This window comes from Acinonyx jubatus, chromosome A2 (assembly GCF_027475565.1).
Source record: "Acinonyx jubatus isolate Ajub_Pintada_27869175 chromosome A2, VMU_Ajub_asm_v1.0, whole genome shotgun sequence".
NCBI classification, from domain to species: domain Eukaryota; kingdom Metazoa; phylum Chordata; class Mammalia; order Carnivora; family Felidae; genus Acinonyx; species Acinonyx jubatus.
In genome coordinates, this window is record NC_069383.1 from 147050870 (window position 1) to 147071078 (window position 20209).

The 20209-nt window shown below is 38.4% G+C and overlaps 1 protein-coding gene across 12 annotated transcripts in view; it reads right to left on the reverse strand.

Moving 5' to 3' along the window:
* RBM6 (RNA binding motif protein 6) overlaps positions 1–20209 on the reverse strand; it is a 104286-nt gene that overhangs the window by 65998 nt on the left and 18079 nt on the right. For 4 of the 12 annotated variants that reach the window (XM_027038763.2, XM_027038764.2, XM_053219341.1 and 1 more), the window contains 4 exons: positions 17052–17160; positions 11691–12969; positions 10183–10272; positions 8646–8715 (listed from right to left, as the gene is read on the reverse strand). In XM_027038763.2, coding sequence (XP_026894564.1) covers positions 8646–8715; positions 10183–10272; positions 11691–12969; positions 17052–17095 — 1483 coding nt within the window. In that variant the 5' untranslated portion in view covers positions 17096–17160. Of the gene's footprint in view, positions 1–8645; positions 8716–10182; positions 10273–11690; positions 12987–17051; positions 17161–18256; positions 18335–19016; positions 19211–20209 lie in introns of those variants that run through there. The other 8 variants (XM_027038762.2, XM_027038761.2, XM_053219340.1 and 5 more) reach the window with 6 other exon arrangements.

Sequence of the window (20209 nt, forward strand, 5' to 3'; positions counted from 1 at the left end):
GACTCTTGATTAAAAAGGGGGTGGCTCTCTGCTGGGTGTCTGACTCTTGATTTTAGCTCAGATCAAGCCCTGCATCAGCGTCTACACAGAGTGTGGAGCCTGCTTAAGATTCTCTTTCTCTCCCTCTGCCCCTCCCCTGCTTGCACTCACTCTTGGTAGGTAACACCAAAGAATGAATCATAAGCTTTTCAAGGTTATAGGGTGTTGTTTTATTTTTAAATGATTAAAAAAAAAGAGAGAGATGAAAATATAACAACATTTTCTAAGCACAGCATAATGAACTGAACTGAGACTAGGAACAATTAATTATGAACTCTACAAGTACCAGTCAGTAGGCCATTAACATCTGTGCTGAAACTTGGTAAATATTCTATATACTCATGAAAATGCTTTTAAGAAATCAATCTTTATATGACTTGTCAACTGATTTTTAAGAAGGCTTAGCTTCTAAAACTGAGATGTAATTCATACCATAAAATACAACCTTTTAAAGTATACAATTCAGGGGCTCCCTGGACAGCTTAATTGGTGCAGCATGCAACTCTTGGTCTCGAGGCTGTGGGTTCAAGCCCCGCATTGGCTGTTGAGATTACTTAAAAATAAAATCTTAAAGGGGCACCTGGGTGGCTCAGTCGGTTGAGTATCCGACTTCGGCTCGGGTCATGATCTCACAGTCCGTGGGTTCGAGCCCAACTTTGGGCTCTGTGCTGGCAGCTCAGAGACTGGAGCCTGCTTCAGATTCTGTGTCTCCTCCTCTCTGCCCCTCCCATGCTCATGCTCTGTTTCTCTCTGTCTCTCAATAATAAATAAATGTTAAAAAATTTTTTTAATAAAATCTTTTAAAAAATAGTAAAAACAAAACAAAACAAAACAAAACAAAACAAAACAAAACAAAACAAAACAAAACAAAACAAGGGTGCCTGGGTAGCTCAGTCAGTTAAGCGTCTGATTTCAGCTCAGGTCATGATCTCATAGTTCCTGAATTTAAGCCCCACCTCCGGCTCTGCGCTGACAGTGTGGAGTCTGCTTGGGATTCTCTCTCTGCCTCTCCCCCATTGGCACACTCTGCCTGAAAATAAATAAACTTAAAATAAAGTGTACAATTCAGTGGTATGTATATTCAGAAAGTAGTGCCACTATGTAATTCCAAGAAAGCTTACGTGTAAATTAGAAGTGAAAAAATAAGAAACATGGAAGCAGGTAAATACTGCTTTAATTTACATTCTGAGGGTAGACAATTTAAGCTAGGAAAGGTGAACACAGAAGAGATGTTCTTGTGCAAGGGGAAAGTTAAAGGAAGAAGCCAATGTATTTTTTTTTAATTTTATATGCACAGAGCCTGACACAGGGCTCGAACTCCAGAACCGCAAGATCACGACCTGAGCCAAAGTCGGACGCTCAACAGATTAAGCCACCCAGGTGCCCCACCAATGTATTTTTATACCCTGTAAACAGTTTGTATGGATGGCCTCTATCTTCTGCCTATTGAAGGTAACTGTATAAATGACTTTTCCTACCTGGACTGAAGCTGGGAGTCAACCAGGCTGCTGCACTATTCAGGCTGATTAATGACCCTTTTATTCTTGCTACTCCAGCAGAAGAAACTCTTCCATGAGTTTCTACTAACCAACCAAAGGCACAGGAAGTGCTATCTCTCATATGACAGGTAACCCCCTCAAATGAGGGTAAGGGTCACAAACCACCCACACTCTCTAACAGAACCTTCCATTCAGTCTTTAGGGCAGGAAACTTAAAAAAATGAAGGCAGGGCAACCTGGGTGGCTCAGTCAATTGAGTGTCCAACTCTCGATTTCCGCTCAGGTCATGATCCCAGGGTCAAGGAATTAAGCCCCACGTGTCTCCATGCTGAGCGTGGAGCCTGGTTAAGATTCTCTCTCTGAGGGCACCTGGGTGGCTCAGTTGATTAAGCATCTGTCTCTTGGTTTTGGCTCAAGTCATGATCTCACGGTTCATGAGTTCAAGCCTCACATCGAGCTCTGCACTGACAGCACAGAGTCTGCTTAGGATTCTCTCCCTTCCTCTCTCTCTCTGCCCCTCCCCTGTTCGTGCTGTCTCTCAAAATAAATTTAAAAAACTCAAACAAAAAAAAAGAAATCCTCTCTCTCCTCCTCTCACACATTCTCTCTCCCTCAAATAAAAATAAGGCAAATCCCAGGTAATTCCAAACAAGACTAAAATTAATTCTAGTTGCATTCACCTCTCCCCACACTTACCTGACCCCTCCAGCATCACATGGGATTCTCCTCTAGGTGTGTTGTCTGCACTTGGCCACAGGGTCTATCGACTACCTCCACAAGACTCATCCAGCCCTAAAAGGTGTCCCTTGGCTTCCTAGGCATTCCTGTTTTTAAAGATCTGCCACCTTTGCCTAAGGCTTCTCGGTAAACATCTTCCCCAAATGTGGAACCAAACCTAATTAAGATTCCTGGTTGAAAACAACACCTTCTTCAGTTTCACAAATTGACAAGTAAATGTGATATTTTCCAATTAGCCTATGGTATTTCCTTAAAAACTAAAAATATTTACTTGTCTATTCTATAAATGCCAAAAGTAATGTAAAAAAATATTCATTTGCATTTTCCAACTCACTTTTTCTAAATGATGTTAAGCTATTGCGTCTTTAGCTACCCCATTTGAATTACCATAAACTATACATGTTTTGTATCAGTGTCAATTCATTTCATAATGGACTTCTGCCCCTGAAGTGACAGATTGTCTCTGGGTTTTTCTTTTCTTAAAACTTCTATTTTATCAACATGGTCATAAAAACTCAAACCATTTTAGGGGCGCCTGGGTGATTCAGTCAGTTAAGTGTCCGACTTCAGTTTAGGTTTAGGTTGTGATCTCACAGATCTTGAAATCGAGCCCTGCATCAGGCTTTATGCTGACAGCTCAGAGCCTGGAGCCTGCTTAGATTCTGTGTCTCCCTCTCTCTCCACCCCAGCCCTGCTTGCGCTCTGTCTCTCTCGTCTCTCAAAAATGAATAAATGTTAAAAAAAAAAAAAAAAAAAAGAACAAAAACCCTCAAACCATTTCAATTGTGCAAAATGAAAGGATAGGATATGAGCCTGTTACAGAAATTGGACCCATTCATTATATGAATGAACACTGAAAGATTCAAAGCAAGATAGTCCTTCTTCCTAACACCACTTCCATCAGCCTTCTATCTTTGCTATACTGATTAATAAAACAGTACTACAATAATTCTATAGGGGTGCCTGGCTGGCTCAGTCAGAAGAGCATGTGACTCTTGGTCTCAGGGTCATGAATTCGAGCCCCACATTGGGTGTAGAGATTACATAAATAAATAAATAAATAACAATTTTTAAATAATAATTCTGTAACACTTCAGTGAATTGAAGAATTCACTTCTATGAAGAAATGAAGAATTACTTTCTATGTCTCAAACACAGAAACATTGGGAAACATAATCCAAAAACTATGTCATCTGTTGCTTAAATAATACAAATTCCTTTGGAAAAAGTATCACAGCAAGTTTGTATACAATATAGTATGTAGTAAGTCCATCTAAAAACCAAGAGCAATTCTCTCTATATTCATAGGTCACAGAAACACTTTGAGAATGAGAACATCTACAACCATTCCAAGATCTCTGGAGGAGATATGCTACATAAACAGAAAGTACAACTAAGGTCATAAAACAGCATCAACCCTACTCTAGCTCCCACCCCAGCTCAGTACAGCAGAACTGGCATGAGGCAGACAAGGCAAGTGTTTGCCATAGGCTCCAAAAGCACAAAAGCATTAGTCTTTTTGACTTAAAGAAAGTGTACCTGCTTACTAAGTCTCTTTTAAATAGCGCCAAAAAGTCCTAGAATAAAGAATATAAACATAGTCAATCTAATGCAGTGGTTCTCACAATTCAGGGCACATCGAAATCAAGTGGAACACCTGTTAAAGCAGAGATAGCTGGGCCTCACCCCCAGTTTATCATCTGGCAGGTCTAAAGTGAGGCCTGAGAATTTGTATTTCAACAAGGTCTGAAGTAGTGCTGACACTGCTGGTCCAGCAGCCACCCGGAGAACCACTGCTCTATTGTTCACAGAAGCTGTTCGCTGTAGTCTTTATCTTGCAAGATTTCTAATCATTTAACAATAAAATATATCAGTTGCATGTCAGTTTTTAAAATTTTTTAACGTTTTATTTTTGAGAGAGACAGAATATGAGCGAGGGAGGGGTAGAGAGAGAGGAAGACACAGAATCCAAAGCAGGCTCTAGGATCTGAGCTGTCAGCACAGAGCCTGACAGGGGGCTCAAAATCTCGAACTGTGAGATCATGACCTGAGCCGAAGTAGGATGCTTAATTGACTAAGCCACCCAAGGCACCCCAGTTGCATATCAGTTTTTCAACTTTTTACTGAAAATAATTTCCAAGTTACAAAAAAGTTGCAAGAATAATAGCACAAACACATGCATACACCTGTTACCCAAACTCAGCTACTGACATATCCTGTTGTGTCTATTTAATCATTATTCTCTTCCTCCCTTCTCCATATGCATCAAATATTTTTCTCTAAACCACATGAGAGAAAAAAGTATACACCATGGTCCTTCACTCCTAAAAACTTCAGCGAGTTATTTCTTAATAAGGATATTCTCTTATTACTCTTATTTAAATTCTCTTAGATACAGTAGTTAACCAATTTCGGTGAATTTAACATTGATACACTACCACAACCTATATACAGAACAGTTCCATTGTGCCCCAAAATTGCCATGTTTCTACTTTCCAAATCCTCCCCCAACACCCTGGCAACCACGATTTTCTATTCCTATCATTTTGCTTTTTCCAGAATGTCACAGAAATAGAATCATATTGTATACAGTCTTTTTAAAAATTAGATCAAATACATATAACATAATATTTACCATTTAACCATTTTAAAGTATGCGATTCAGTGGTATTAAGTACATTCACGTTATATAACCATCCCCACTATCTATTTCCAGAACATTTTTATCACCCCAAAAGGAAACCTTATACCCATTAAGCAGTCACTCTCCATTTCCCCTCCTCCAGCCCTTGGTAACAACTAAATTACCCACTCTGCTTTCTTTTTCTACAGATATGTCTATTTTGGATATTTTATATAAATGGGATCATATCAGGGGTGCCTGGGTGGCTCAGTCGGTTAGGCCTCCGGCTCTTGATTTAGACTCAGGCCATGATCTCACGGTTTGTGGGATTGAGCTCCACATCATGTTCTGCACTGACAGTGCCAAGCTTGCTTGGCATTCTCTCTCTCCCTCTCTCTGGCCCTTCCCCGCTCCTGTGCACTCTCTCTCAAAATAAATAAACACTTTAAAAAACGGGATCATGTGAGAGTATGTGCTCTTTTGTGTCCAGCTTCTTTCACTCAGCACAATATTTTCAAGATTCATCCAAGTTATAGCATGTATCAGTATTTCATTCCTTTTTATGCAGCATGTAGCCTTTTGAATCTGATTTCTTTTACTTAGTATAATACCTGAAATTCATCCATTTTTAATGTTGAATAGTATTCCATTGTATGTACATACCAAAGTTTATTCATCCAGTCACCAAGACACATGTCACTCCTGATACTTTTTCCAGGAGTGTAATGTTACTCAAGGTAATTTACAACTAATGGGGTTATAACATATTTACAAATGGCAAAAAAACCTCAGATATACACAACATTACGTAGGTTCACAATTCTTATCTGCAATTCTAAAAGCCCAAAATCTCTTAAATATCAAGGTTTTTGGTAAATTTTCAGGTCATGTGAAGTCATTTGGAAACAAATCCTGACCAGAACTATACTGAGTCCTTTACTGTCTTTAGTCAGTCCCCTTAGTGAGAATGTTCATATATTTTGAAGTATTACTATGTTTGATATACATCCCACTGGGGGATAGAATTCATATATGATCTACGTACCACATTATCTTTCTATATTCAGAAAAAGTTATAATTTTGACTTTTGATCCCACAGATTTTGGATAAAACTTGTAGCCCTGTACTTACACAGCTCTAAAGAAACAAAAATTAAATTGATAATTACTAAAGTCAGTGAGCAGGCATTAATCTTTTTTTCTGTTACAGACTGCACCCCCCCCCACCCCATTCACCAGTGAAAAGGACCAACTCTACCCTACAGTCCCCTTATGAGCAATGTCCATCCCACAAGATCATTGCAGGTTATCACACAACCTAAAAAAACTAACTGCCATTCATAAAAGTCACCTTTTCTGCTAAAATACACATATAGTCTTTTAACAAGCAACTGTTAAAGTTCTTAAAACATCTGATTGCTCCAAGGCATATTCTTCAGCAGATATAAGACTGCATTGCTATGGAACCTAAATGACCCTTTACTGTTGATCACCTGAGAGGAGATCATAGCTGCTCTCTATATACTTCACAGATATTCACTCATTCCATGCATACTGAGAACGCATCAGTGCCAGACACAGTGGGCAAGTGTAACAGGAGGGAACAAGACAGACAAGGCTCCTGCTGTCATGGAACTTTCTAGTGGGAGGAATAAGACACACAAAACCACTGGAAAATAAAAGTGATAGATCCTATGACAACAAACCAGGATATGATGAAAATAACTAAGGAGTGATTTTGGAGTAGATAGTGCGGCAAGCCCCTGAGAGGTGAAACTGAAGCCATGAACTAAATCCCAGAAGACAAGTGAGGATCAGAGGGGAGAACAGTGCAAGGGCCCTGACAGAGAAAGAAGTCTGTATTTGGTCAAGCCTAGAGAAAGGCTCAGTGTGGCTAGAGCATAATAAGAAAGGTGGAGAGCAGTACGGGATGAGGTCAAACAGCTAAGGGCCAGCTCATGCAGGATTCTGTAAGTCAGAACAAGGAGTTGCAAATTTCTTGCAAGTGAGATGGAAAACCTTTAGACGATTTCTGGCATGGTAATAACATGATCTGACAGGTATTTTCAAAATTTCATTCTACTTGTCATGAAGAAATGGATAACATGGGACTAATAATCCAATTACCTCATTTAAAAAAAAAAGAACCATGTATCTACTTTTAACACATCATTACTTCATATAATAAAATGCCAAGAAGAGAGTGTATTTCCTGAAAGGTGATTTTTTTTAACCACTGTCTTAAATTATTTTACATGAGTATTAATTAATGTCTTACATCTGCCAATTATTACTCTAACAGCTACTACAGTAAGCAAATTTAAGAACTTCTATGGGCCTTATACATTAATATAAGCATTACTCTGCTAATAAATCTGACAATATATAAATTCAGTCAGTACTAAAGAAATGAAGAGTTTAAATTGCTATTTAAACATCAAGACATCTCCTTTCCAAATATACCAATGCTTAACGAAAACACAATTAAGGAAACAAGACCAAAGCTGAGGTTACTGCTGTCAGTTGAAAAATAACTGCAGCCTATAAATTCTTTTAGTTCCTAAAGATAATAGTGAATGAATAAAGTGTGTATGAGACATGCGCACGCGCGCACACACACACAAAGACGTGAATGTGTAAGAACATAACTACTCTTCTGTCTCCACAAATTCAGAATTGATGCTTTTAAATCAAAAAAATAATTAGCTTTCTAAAAAATGATGTTTCTGAGTTTATTCTCAATTTACAGACCAACTATTTCTAGACATGACACAAATATCAAATTATTTCAAGCACAAAAATTTATTTTTATGGATAGTTTCCCTCTGCGGAACCAAACTGAAAAAGCAGCTACCTAGTTAACATGAAAAATTTATTCCATGTAAATTGTTTAGAAGTAAACTATATCCTCAAAACACAGCATACTCTTTCTTGAAGAGTTCTTAAATTTGGATTACTAAAATTCTGTAAATAGATTAATGGTCTACTTTCTTCAATTGAAAATTCTGCAAAAGACATCACTTAAAGATTACTTTCATATTTAAATCATTTCATATTATGTAACCTAAAAATATCAGTCGATACCTTGAATGCCTAACATTTCACTTCCACTTTTTCTGTAATGTATTAAGATTTGAAGGAACTGACCAAACTTGGCACTCTAAGACACTAGGAGGATATTATGAAAAGTTTAATCTGCAGTTCAGACCACAGAGCAGAGGTCAAAGAGAAAGCTCTTCTGGATCTATCCATGAATTTCAACAAAACAGCTGTTGCAGGACTTCATTCTCAGAGCAAGACTGAAAATTCAAGAAACCACTAATTTGTACAATTTCTCTGGAAAGTTGTAAATGTCACGCTGAAGCAATGAAATATAAATTTTCAAATACAGTAAGTTCATTAAATCCTATGGGCTCATACATAAAAACACCACCACCATGAAGAACATAAATAGCAAGTTTAATGATTATATAAAATATATTCAGGGGTAAATGCTACAACACTCACTTTAGATCTCATAGGCACCCAGAAGAACTGGAACAATGCATCCTCATCGCCCATGTGTGGACAAACAGCCACAAAGAACCACAGCTAAGACTAAAGCTGGCTGTTATTTGAAGACATCAACAGGAGGCTTCTGGAAATCTTAACTGTGGTTTCTTAAAAAAATTTTGAGTAGCACATGATGCAGAGATCTGACAAATACCCTTCCTAACCCAAGGCCACATGCATGTCCAGAAACTCACCTGTGTTATACTCCTTCAACTGCAAGTCCTTTACAGGCGTGCCATCAGGAGTCCGAAAGGCATTAAGAATCTGCAAGAATACGGTGTTTACACTAATGACACAAATCATTATCTAACACTGAATATTTAACTTTCCCTTTTTGTTTTTATTCTATATAATTTAAAGCAATCATTACTTTATAAAGGCAAAATTAGCCCATGCATACTCTAGGCACTCAAAACTGTTAATGAGTAGAAGATAATTATTAAAAAATTCCTGGGGCGCCTGGGTGGCTCAGTCGGTTGGGCGGCCGACTTCAGCTCAGGTCACGATCTCGCAGTCCATGAGTTCGAGCCCCGCGTTGGGCTCTGGGCTGATGGCTCAGAGCCTGGAGCCTGCTTCCGATTCTGTGTCTCCCTCTCTCTCTGCCCCTCCCCCATTCATGCTCTGTCTCTGTCTCAAAAATAAATAAATGTTAAAAAAAAAAATTAAAAAAAAAATTCCTAAGTACGTAAAAAAGGCAGAAAGAGCATAACTGTCAAGAACTTGAGCTTTGAAATCAGACTGCCTACACTTCAAGCCTCTCCTGCTCTCTTGCTGTGTAACTTTTCAGTGCCAAGCTTCTCATCTGTTAAAGAGAAGATGATGCCCTGGGCTCAAGTCAGTAGAGGGCCATGGCACTTAACTCCCTTACACCTAGTCAGTTCTTTTCCTCATCTTCAAATGGATTGTTCTCTCCCAGCAGTCAGGCTTGGCTCAAATGTCATTTTCTTAGTGATGCCTTCCCCAAATACCCGATCGAAAACAGCCCCTACCCCAGTTACGCTCTACACCTTTATTTATCTTCAGAGCATTTATCACTACCTGAAATTATGGGGTTTTGTTTACTTTTTTATTATCCATGGAGGCAGTGACTTTACAATATCCACTGCTATATTATTCAGTGCCCAGCATATGCTTAATATTTGGAGGGAATGAATAAAGAGTACCTATTCATAAGGTACTGTGATAATTAAAGAACTAATGCGTGTAGACGTCACGTGATGCCTGGCACAGAGTAAGCAGTTTGCTCTTCTTATTGTAATATTCTGACCAGATTTCCCTGTAAATTCAGCTATAATTTAGTCAGCCAGTCCTTTAACAATGACAAGTTAGGCAGCTCCCAGTTCTTACTGTTGTAAATAAACTGCCTCTTTATGTATGCAATCCAATCCTCCCTCTTAGATTATGCCCTAAAGGATGATTATCAGGTCCGAGGACAGCAATTATTTGTCAAAATTGTTTGTTTGTTTGTTTTTAACAAACCCCACCTCAGTGAGTGAATATATAACTGCTGAAACCTAAATAAGTTCTATGGATTGTACCAAAGCCAATTTCCTGGTTTAGCTATTGTCCTGTAGTAATACAAGACGTTAACCCTGCAGGAAGGACACCCAAAACTTCCATGTACATTTCTTTGCACCTTCCTGTGAATCTATTAACTTTTCAAAATACAAAGTCAAAAAACATTTTTTTAATTGACAGAAAAAAAAAAGGAAAAAGAAGAAAGAGGCTTACCTCTTCTTTTGTGGCATTTTCAGGCACCCCGCTTAATCGAATAAGCTTGCTTGGTTTCTCCTCACTTGGGCCAGTCCTATAATCTTGATCCTTGAATCCACAATAAAAGATTATTTCAGAAATGAGTATATGTTAGTATGCAAATGAAAGTGAAGGTAAAATACAGGTTCTTAGGAGCAAAATCAAAATGACTTGCATCATATAAGGTATGAAAAACTGTAATTTTCTCTATTTTTTTGAGTTCCAAAATTTAATTTCAAATCATTAGTATACAAGTGTGCTAAAACCAAGGCTCACTGAAGAGTCTTGAAATATAAAGCAGAGCATTAAGAGAAACAACACTGAACAGGACTTATAATTAAGGAAAAAATATATACTCTCAAAAATATAATTTTCTTTTCCTGAATGAGAAAATAGAAAAAATTCTTAAACCAGATGCCATTTGTCAAAGATGTCAACTATAAACAAATTTCAGAAAAAGACCAAAAGGTGTCATCTGACCATACAATTTAACAGTACAATTCAGAGAAATACACATTTTCCATATTCACAAAAGCCTTAACCCCAATGTCTTCTACTCTTGAAAATATCGTGAACGATAAATTATATAGTCAATCAGCTCTAACATTCTCAAAATCCATTTGGTTAGCATGTCTTAGGATTACTATCCAAAATAACAGTACCCTGAGTAGAGATGAGTAAAGTCTATTTCAAAGATAATATTTGCATTAACCAACTGCAAACATAACTCTCTTCTCTTAGATTATATACGTTAAATTATATATTATATATTGAAATTCAACAATTAAGTTAATTAAGTTAACTGTAAGAATATACCTGCAATATTACCATCACTTCCTTACGACTAGGAAGACTCCTAGGTATTCTGTATATCCTAAATGAGTTTAAACAAAAAAATGGACCCTACGGTGCCTAGGTGGCTCAGTCGGTTGACTGTCCGACTCTTGGTTCTGGCTCAAGTCATGACCTCCAGGTTTGTGGCTTCAAGCCCTAGGTAGGGTTCTGAGCTGATGGCACGGAGCCTGCTTGGGATTCTCTCTCTCTCTATCCCTCTCTATGCCCCTCCTCTGCTTGCTTGCACAGATGAGCTCTCTTTCAAAATAAATAAACTTAAAAAAAAAAAAAAGAAAATGTTCCCTAAATAGCCACAAGGCCTGACTAGCAAGAATTTAGAGAACCAACTCCCAAAGACATACTTTCTAACTAAATTATCCCAATGCATTTCAATCAGCACCATAAAGCAAAATAAGAGATACATGAGCTGCTCTAGAGATGTACATTCCATTCTTGAATATACATTTTGGGTTTATTCTTTTTAGGATTTTATTTTTAAATAATCTCTACATCCAACCTGGGGCTCTAATTTACAACCCTGAGATCAAGATTCACATGCTCTACTGACTGAGCAAGCCAGGAGCCCCCCAGGACCAAGGATCCTGGACTCTACACTTCATCCAGCAGAAAAGCAATCTACTTCATTAACATACCTGAAGGTCCCGTTGGGCATCTCGGGAAGTTTTGCCCTCTGGAAAAGACTTGCTCTGGCCATAGCCAAATATTTGGCTTCCTGGCAGCCTGTGATCCACATCACGGTACTCCATGCTTCTGTAATCAGTGTCTTCCCGGCCAAGAAAGTCCAGACCACCTTCTTCTTTAAACACACCAGCATCTGAACTCTGTTGCTCACCTCCAGAAAGCTGTGACTTGTCTTGGTCTTGAAGTGGACTTCCGCTGTTCTGAAAGTCCGATGAAGACTCATGTTCAAAGGCTACATCTTGTTTTTCTCCTTCTCTTGTTTCTGAATGTTCAAATTCTCCTTTCTGAATGCCAAAAGCAGGCCTTTCTGTTGTATGGTCATGTGTGGATTCTTCTCTCTTGTTCACGTTCATACCAGAATGTTCTCTATCTTGTGTAGAGGGTTGTATGTAATCCAAAATATTTGGATCCACAGAGGGCATCTCCCTATCTTTAAACTCCATACAAGGTCCCACCTCTCTGCTCCTAAAATCCTGATCAGTCCTGGACCGGTGTCTACCTCTGAAATCTGAATGTGGCGTATCCCTGTCCCTAAAGTCTAGATCACTAGTACCTGAACCTCGGCCTCTAAAGTCCACCTGTGTTCCGTCTTTGTCCCTGAAGTCCAAATCAGATACATCTCTATTCCTAAAATCAGAACGGGACTGATCTCTGGCCCTGAAATCCAAATCCGACAAATCTCTTCCCCTAAAATCTGCATGGGATCCATCCCGGCCTCTAAAATCTAAATCATAAGTGCCCCGGCCCCTGAAGTCAGATGAAGGAGCATCCCTACCTCTGAAGTCAACAGTGTGAGCATCCCTGTCTCTGTAGTTCATGTGAGATGTCTCCCTACCTCTATAATCCATAGAAGTACCATCTCCACCCCTATAGTCCATAGGTGGTCCTTCTCTATCCCGAAAATCCCCAGAATGTATGTCCCTACCCCTGAAGTCCAACTGTGATGAATCTCTGTTCTGGAAATCAGAAGATGAAAAATCTCCCCCCCTGAAATCATGTCCAGGTCCCTCCCCTCCTCGATAGTCACCATGCGGTCCATCTCTAGCGCCATAGCTGAAAGAATGCTCCTCTACATTTGCAAAGGGAGGCCCCGAATGCCCCTGGAAATCAAAGGGAAGTGAATCTCTGCCAGGAAAGTTGCCAGAGTGTCTCTCTTGAGCATGACTCTTAAGGGGAGGAGGAGGATAATCCCTGTTCCACCCGGGAGCAAACCTTTCTTCTTGGCTCCCACTGTAGAAACAAAGACAGTGTTATTCATATTGTCCAGAGAGTTTGAAATCTACACACCAGCATATTCTTCTCTAATCACAGCACATTCTTCTGCAAACATTTTTTTTTTTTTTTGGCAGAGTTCTGTAACAAGGTCCTAGATCTGCAGAAAACAGCAATGTTTTGCTATTTTAAGACGAAGTGGCGGAGTAAACTTTTATGCTCCCATTTCAGAACACGAGGAAAGTCAACACAAGGTTTTCAACATGACTGCTGCAGAAAAAGCTTTCACCCAGTCCTGCAACAGGGAAAATCCGCAACACCAGATAAGCTAGCAATGGTGACACACTACAAAAATTTCCATTTCCTACAGCCAGGGAACTTAGAATTCCAAGATCAACATGATGATTCCTATACATCAAATAAATCAATGCACCATAAATGTATGACAGTAAATTTTAGGCAGTGTCTTTCTCATTTCAGCATACAGGGATACCATTCCAAAATATTTGATTACAGCTACAGCAGGGACACTACCTAGATCAGAATGAATGCAGGTCCAAAATGAAAGAACACTGGCTGTATATCACCAGCAGGAGAACACAAGTGTATACCAGCTGAGCATCAGCCCTGGCTGTATCTAAAATCCAGTTCTACAGTGGCTCCACCTAGAAGCACTCTCACCTGGGTCCTAATATTAATACTATCCAAGAGTATCACAAAAGGCAGCATGAAATCATGCCACGAAGCGTTCATACATCAACCTAGCCAAGCAACAGCATCCAGAAGCTTAATGCTGAAAGGGACTTAGAGCATTAGGCCTTCAAGTATTATCTCCAAGTCCCAAAAGCTGATATTCCAGAATCTAATGCCTCATGCTATTTTTTAATAGTAATAAAATATATTTAAAAAATAAGCAAAGTACATATTAAATTCACATTCTCAGTTTACAAAACTCAAGAGATAAATGAGAACTGCTCTAGTCTTTCATTCTACCCAAATCTTCCCTAACCTTCAGACCATTTTACATGCTTTGGCTTTGGTAAAAGGGAATTTAAATCTGCAATTAGATACCTAGATCCTAAGCTTGAGGGGAAGGAGAGAGCATGAAAAAGGAAAACATGAAATGATCTGAAGGGTTATCTGCTATTTTGCAGTAAAACAAAAGTATTATATTAGGAAATCAAGTCCAAATCAGTTATCTTCTTCCAGAATATATAGGTTCTATTATATGACCCTTCTGAGCACAGACTACACCACCAGAGAAAGACTTGAAGGACACTCGGTTCAGGAGAAACAGTTACGAGGCCAAATCCTTTCTTAAAATAATAGGACTTCAACAACAGTAACCTGAACATTAGAATGATGTATATTTAATGGATTTCCAGAACATGATGATTTCTATCAGCTCCCATTAACATTAATTATGTCTATGTGGTTCATCATAAGAGGAGCAAGTTTAAATGTTCTTCATAATACAGTATTGCACTAAAACTGATGCATTACCACTAACTCTAGTGTTTTATTTAAAATCATCAAATCCCAATAATTAGCTTACAGTAAGCCTCAGTAGACACTTATGGGTGCTGAGGCATCTAAATCTACATGTTTTCTGACCAGAATGCATCTAACACTGTCTTTGAATACTGCCCTAAGATTATCTTACTCTCTTAAGTTGGGAAGATCAAATTCATCTACAGTAACCTACCCCTACCGTACTTTAGGGTTCTTAGAACTGTATTTTATGCAAGATACAGTTCTATTAATGTAAAATAGCAGCGACTACAAAAGCCATTTTCAACCAAATAAGATAAAACGTAAGAAGTTAAAATGAAAGAATCATTTTCCTACAAGATTATCTTTTTTAAAATCCATAGCATAAGTCTTCCAAAAACTTATGCTATATAAACTATGTCTCCCTTTTAGTCAAAGATCTTAAAAATAGCATGCAATAACTTATTTAAAATGAAGGTGGGGAAATATGACAATACATTTCATATTTTAAAAAAAAGTAACTAGTAAAACATTTCTGGTTACAGAAGGAAAAAAAATGAAGGTGGGGAAATAGAATTTTAAATAATAAATTGGTGAAAAGAAAAATGTTCTGAAAACTTTTTTTTTTTTAAGTTGTGCAATAGAGCTAAGGTTACCCAACATTTCTTGAGGCTTATCTAAACAATCTAAATTAGGTTAATTTGTATAAGAAACAGCCTTATTTACAAAACAGTCATCCATAAATATGGATAGAAAAGGAAAAATTACAATCTAAATATTTAAAAATGTTAAAGTATAAGCCCACTGATCTAGATTAGGGATTGGTGAAGTTTCCACAAAGAGCCAGACAGTATTGATATTAGGCTTTGCAGTCTTGATCACAATTATTCAACTTTGCCATTGTGGCATGGAAGCAATCATAGACAATTCAGAAACAAATGGCTGTGTTCCAATAAAACAAAAGTGAGCTGCAGGCTATAATTTACTGACCAGTGACACACACCTTAAATTTTAAAAGGAAAAACATACCCAGCATCACCACCATTGCTTTAATTTAAAGACCGCTGAGCAGAAAGACCCTATCATTTAGTATGTATGAAACACTAGCTTTACTAAATATCATATGGATTTAAGAAACCCAGTTCTCAACCTAAATTTTTCATTGGAATCCCAAGCTTCAGAATAGTGAGAACACTTTTTGAATTTGCATGATACATTTTGCAGATTGCCAATCCAAAAGAAAATTTACTAGTAACAGAAGTTTCAAGAGAACATCAATATTTTTTAATGTGTAATTTTAAAGGTTGGATTTCTTTGCCATACACAAAGTAAAACCATAAAAATCACATTCCTTTGGCACCTTATCGTCAGCACAATGCAAAGGTTTTAAAAATACAATCATCAGTATTTATTATATTGGCTATAAAAAAATTAACTCCCTGCAAATCTAAAATATAATCTACTACTAACTGAATGGTACTACTTTCTCAACTTCTCTTTGTACCCAGTAATCCCTAAAATTGAAATGTACCTCAGAAAATTGCATTAAGTAATTTTTTTTTCCTGGTAACTATTTTGGTAACTGAAACACAATGTGCTGTGGGCAAAACATAGCTCTGGATTCTAGACATAAATTAGTGAAATTAATAAAATGTTTATGTACATATATAAATGTTTACGTACGTTTTTGCTAGCTTTCCTTTTTAGCCACATTATGTATTACTTTATTAAAAGAAACAGAAAAATAATGATCAGGGGATAATTTTTTAATATTTAAAAAAAGTGCTAAGGGGCACGTGGGTGGCTCATCCAATTAAGCGTCTGACTTCAACTCAAGTCACAATCTCACAGTTCGTGGGTTCAAGCCCCAAGTTGGGCTCTGTGCTGACAGCTCAGAACCTGGAGCCTGCTTTGGATTCTGTGTCTCCCTCTGTCTCTGCCTCTCCCCTGCCTATACTCACTCTTTCTCTCAAAAATAAATAAACATTAAAAAAAAAAAAAAGAAAAAGGCACTAAAACACAAAACACTTGGTAAGTTTGGTATTCAACCTCACAGTCACTTTGGAAAGGACCGGAAATTTTTTTTAAGTTTGTTTGTTTGTTTGTTTATTTATTTATTCAGAGAGAAAGAGACAGAGAGACAGAGAGAGACAGCATGAGTGGAGGAGGGACAGAGAGAGAATCCTAGGTAGGCTCTGTTCTGTCAGCAAGGGGGCATGAACTCACAGCCCTGAGATCATGACCTGAGCTGCTCTGGTTTTTTAAAAATAACAGAAACTATTTAAAAAATTTCTAGGGGTTCCTGGGTGGCTGAGTCAGTTAAATGTCTGACTCTTGGTTTCAGCTCAGGTCATGATTTCATGGTTGTGAGACGAAGCCCCAAGTCAGGCTCTGCACTGGGCATGAATGAAGCCTGACTGAGATCTCTCTCTTCTGCTCGCTCGTGTGTGTGTGTGTGTGTGTGTGTGTGTGTGTGTGCGCGCGCGCGCGCTCTCTCTAAATAAATATACAAACAAGAGCTGTTTTTGTACAAAGAAAATATTCCCCTTTATGGCAGACCAAAAAATGTCATCATTACAAAATTTCAATGTTCAAATTTCAAGACTTACCGAAAAGGTCCTGTTCTGTTAGCAGATCGAGAATCCCCCCACATCTCTATGTCAAGAGGGCCCAGTAAATAGATCCTTTTGCTACCAAACTGTGTGGTTATAGTAGTACCTGTATATAACAAACCACAAAAAACAAACACATTAGAACATGAAGTAAAGGCTAAACTAATTTCTGCCACCCTGGCTTATCAGGAACAACAGCAGGGATATTTTTAGAAGTCACTTGTAAACATTTACTTATTACTTTATAACAAGAGAAATACATTAAAAATATTTTTTTAGAGCAAGAGAGAGAACGCACAAGAGTAGGGAAGAGAAAGAAGCAAAGAGAGAGAGAGAGAAGAGAGAGAGAGAGAGAGAGAGAGAGAGAGAGAGAATCTCAAGCAGGCTCCACACTCAGTGCATAGCCCAATGCAGGGCTCAATCTCATGACCCTGACCTGAGCCAAAATCAAGAGGCAGACACTCAACCAGACTAAACCACTAAGTGCCCCAAGAAATTCACTTTTAAATATGTGTACCCTGGGGCATCACAAATTTCTCAATGTACTAAGAATGCTTTACACTTACTAAATACTTACTAATTTTTCCAGCATCCATTCACCTTCCTTTTTGGAAACAGCATCTCAACATTGACACCATTCTCAGTCTGTGGTTGAGCCCACACAATCCAGCCTGGCCAATTAGAACAGTCTACCGCCCTCATCAGTGATTGCTCAAAAAATGGCCATGTACTGGGGGTCCGGGTGGCTCAGTCGGTTAAGCATCAGATTCTTGATTTTGGCTCAGGTCACGATCTCACAGTTGTGAGATCAGCCCCAAGTCAGGGCTCCACACTAGGCATGGAGCCTGCTCCCTCTCCCTATGCTCCTCCCCTGCTCCTGCTCCCGCTTTCAAGCTAGCTTGCAAGCTTGCTCTCTCTCAAAAAAAAAAGGGGGCGGGGGCATGTACTAAGATGTACCACTATGGTATAAACATTATTTTGAATTAAAAGAAATCAAAACCTAGCAGGAAAAACTTTTTATCTCCTTCTTAACTGCCTGATTGTACAGGAAGAGAGCAATTAAGAGAGATTCCTCTTTACCAAAAACTTATCTGCATAATAAGGCAAACTTTGTTTCTCTTCTCACCTTTCTGCTAATGGTCTTCCTCCCCTTTGTACCTTAAGACCACTACCCTTCTCCTTATTCAGTATGTCTTACAAACCTCTTGTTGCCATACTGCTTTGAGAATTTCATGTCTGTATGGATTCCTCATATGTATGACACTAAATTTAATTTTCTCCTGTTAAAAAATAAAAAAAAAAAAATTAAAATGGGCATGTAACCCAAGGCAAGCTTAGAAGCCATCTCCAGGATTTTTGCTGCAGCTACTAAAAAAGATTAAGGGACACGTGGGTGGCTGATTCAGTTAAGGCTCCAACTCTTGATCTCTGCTCAGGTCACTGACCTCGCAGTTCCTGAGTTCAAGCCCCACACTGGACTCTGTGCCAACAGCACAGAGCCTGCTAGGAATTCTCTCTCCCTCTCTCTGCCCCACACACGTGTGTATGCTCTCTCTCTCTCAAATAAACGTCAAATAAATAAATAAATACATATATACATACATACGATGCAAACTTTCATTACATTGGATTTAGCAATGGCTTTTTAAAATGACACCAAAAGCACAAGGAAAAAATTAAAAATAAAGTGGACTTCATCAAAATCCAAACTTTTACACAAAGTACACTACCAAGAGTGAAAAAACAATCCACATTTCAACAAAATGGCAGATGAGGAAGTTCCAAACCCTCATTCTTCCACAGAAACATCAAAAAACAGCAGCAAATGGCTGAACCAGCTGTGATGGAGCTTGGAAAACAGCCAAAGGTGTACAACAACCAAGAGACTGTTCAATCAAGAAAAATCTCTTCAAAATAATAGGCAACTTTTGTGGTGTTTTTACTCATCCCTATCCCACTCACCCTTGCATGGCAGTGGTTCTGGTCTTGAAAAAGTGGCAGCCCAGGGACGCCTGGGAGACTCAGTCGGTTGAGCATCCGACTCTTGATTTCACCTCAGGTCATGATCTCAGCATTTTTGAGCTCCATGTCGGGCTCTGGGCTGAAAACTCAGAGCCTGCTTGGGATTCTCTCTTCCTCTCTCTCTGCCCCTCCCCCATGCACACTCCCTCACTCGGACCCTCTCCCTCCCTCCCTCCCTCCCTCTCTCTCTCAAAATAAATAAATAAACATTAAAAAAGAAGAAGAAGAAGAAGAAAAAGTGGCAGCCCAGTTCCCTCCCTCAAATCAGAGGGAAACCTGATTTGCAAATTACTGAGTATATCTGTTCTAATCTATTTGGGAGATACCTGATATTAGCAAGCACTGCTAATAAAAGCTGCAAAGCCTACTCAAAGATAATGAGGAAGTTGGGGTGAAAACACTTTGAGAAATTACAACATTTCAAAGCAACAGGTATATGGGAAAATTTAGAAAACTACACACACACCCAGGCAACACACATGATGAGACAAGACCTGAAAAGACCTTTAACCTTTCACCTCAGATTGATCCCAATGCCCAGAGGAAGGCTACTAAATGTTGAAGGAGTGCCCCAGCACAGAGCCACTCTGCAAAAACACAGGTGGTTATACATTTTTCTGCTTTTCTCTTTTTTTGTTTTTGTTAGTGTGTTTTTTGTTTTTCATTTGTTTGAGCTTGTGGCATACCCAGAAATCTTGGTCTAAATATTAGATGAACATGAGCTAAAGGAACACAGACATCAGTGATCACATAGTGAGGACAAGGAATAGTCTTGGCAAAACAGTTTAGAAAAAGCCTCAAAACAGACTACCACAGCCTTCAACAATAAAAAAAAAAAAAAAATCCGTAAACCCCAACAAAAGGGGAGAATGTGATTTTCAGAGTTATCAAATTATGATGCCCAATTTTCAATAACAAGGAAAAAAATCACAAGACAAAGAAATAAGAAAATATGGCCCATTCAAAGAAAACGAAATAAGTCAACAGAAACTATCTCTTAATAAACCTAGACATCAGATTTACTAGACAAAGACTTTATGACAACTATGTTAATTATGCTTAAAGAACTAAAGGAAACCAGGAAAACCATGTATAAACAAAATGAGAATATTTATGAAGAGACAGAAATTTAT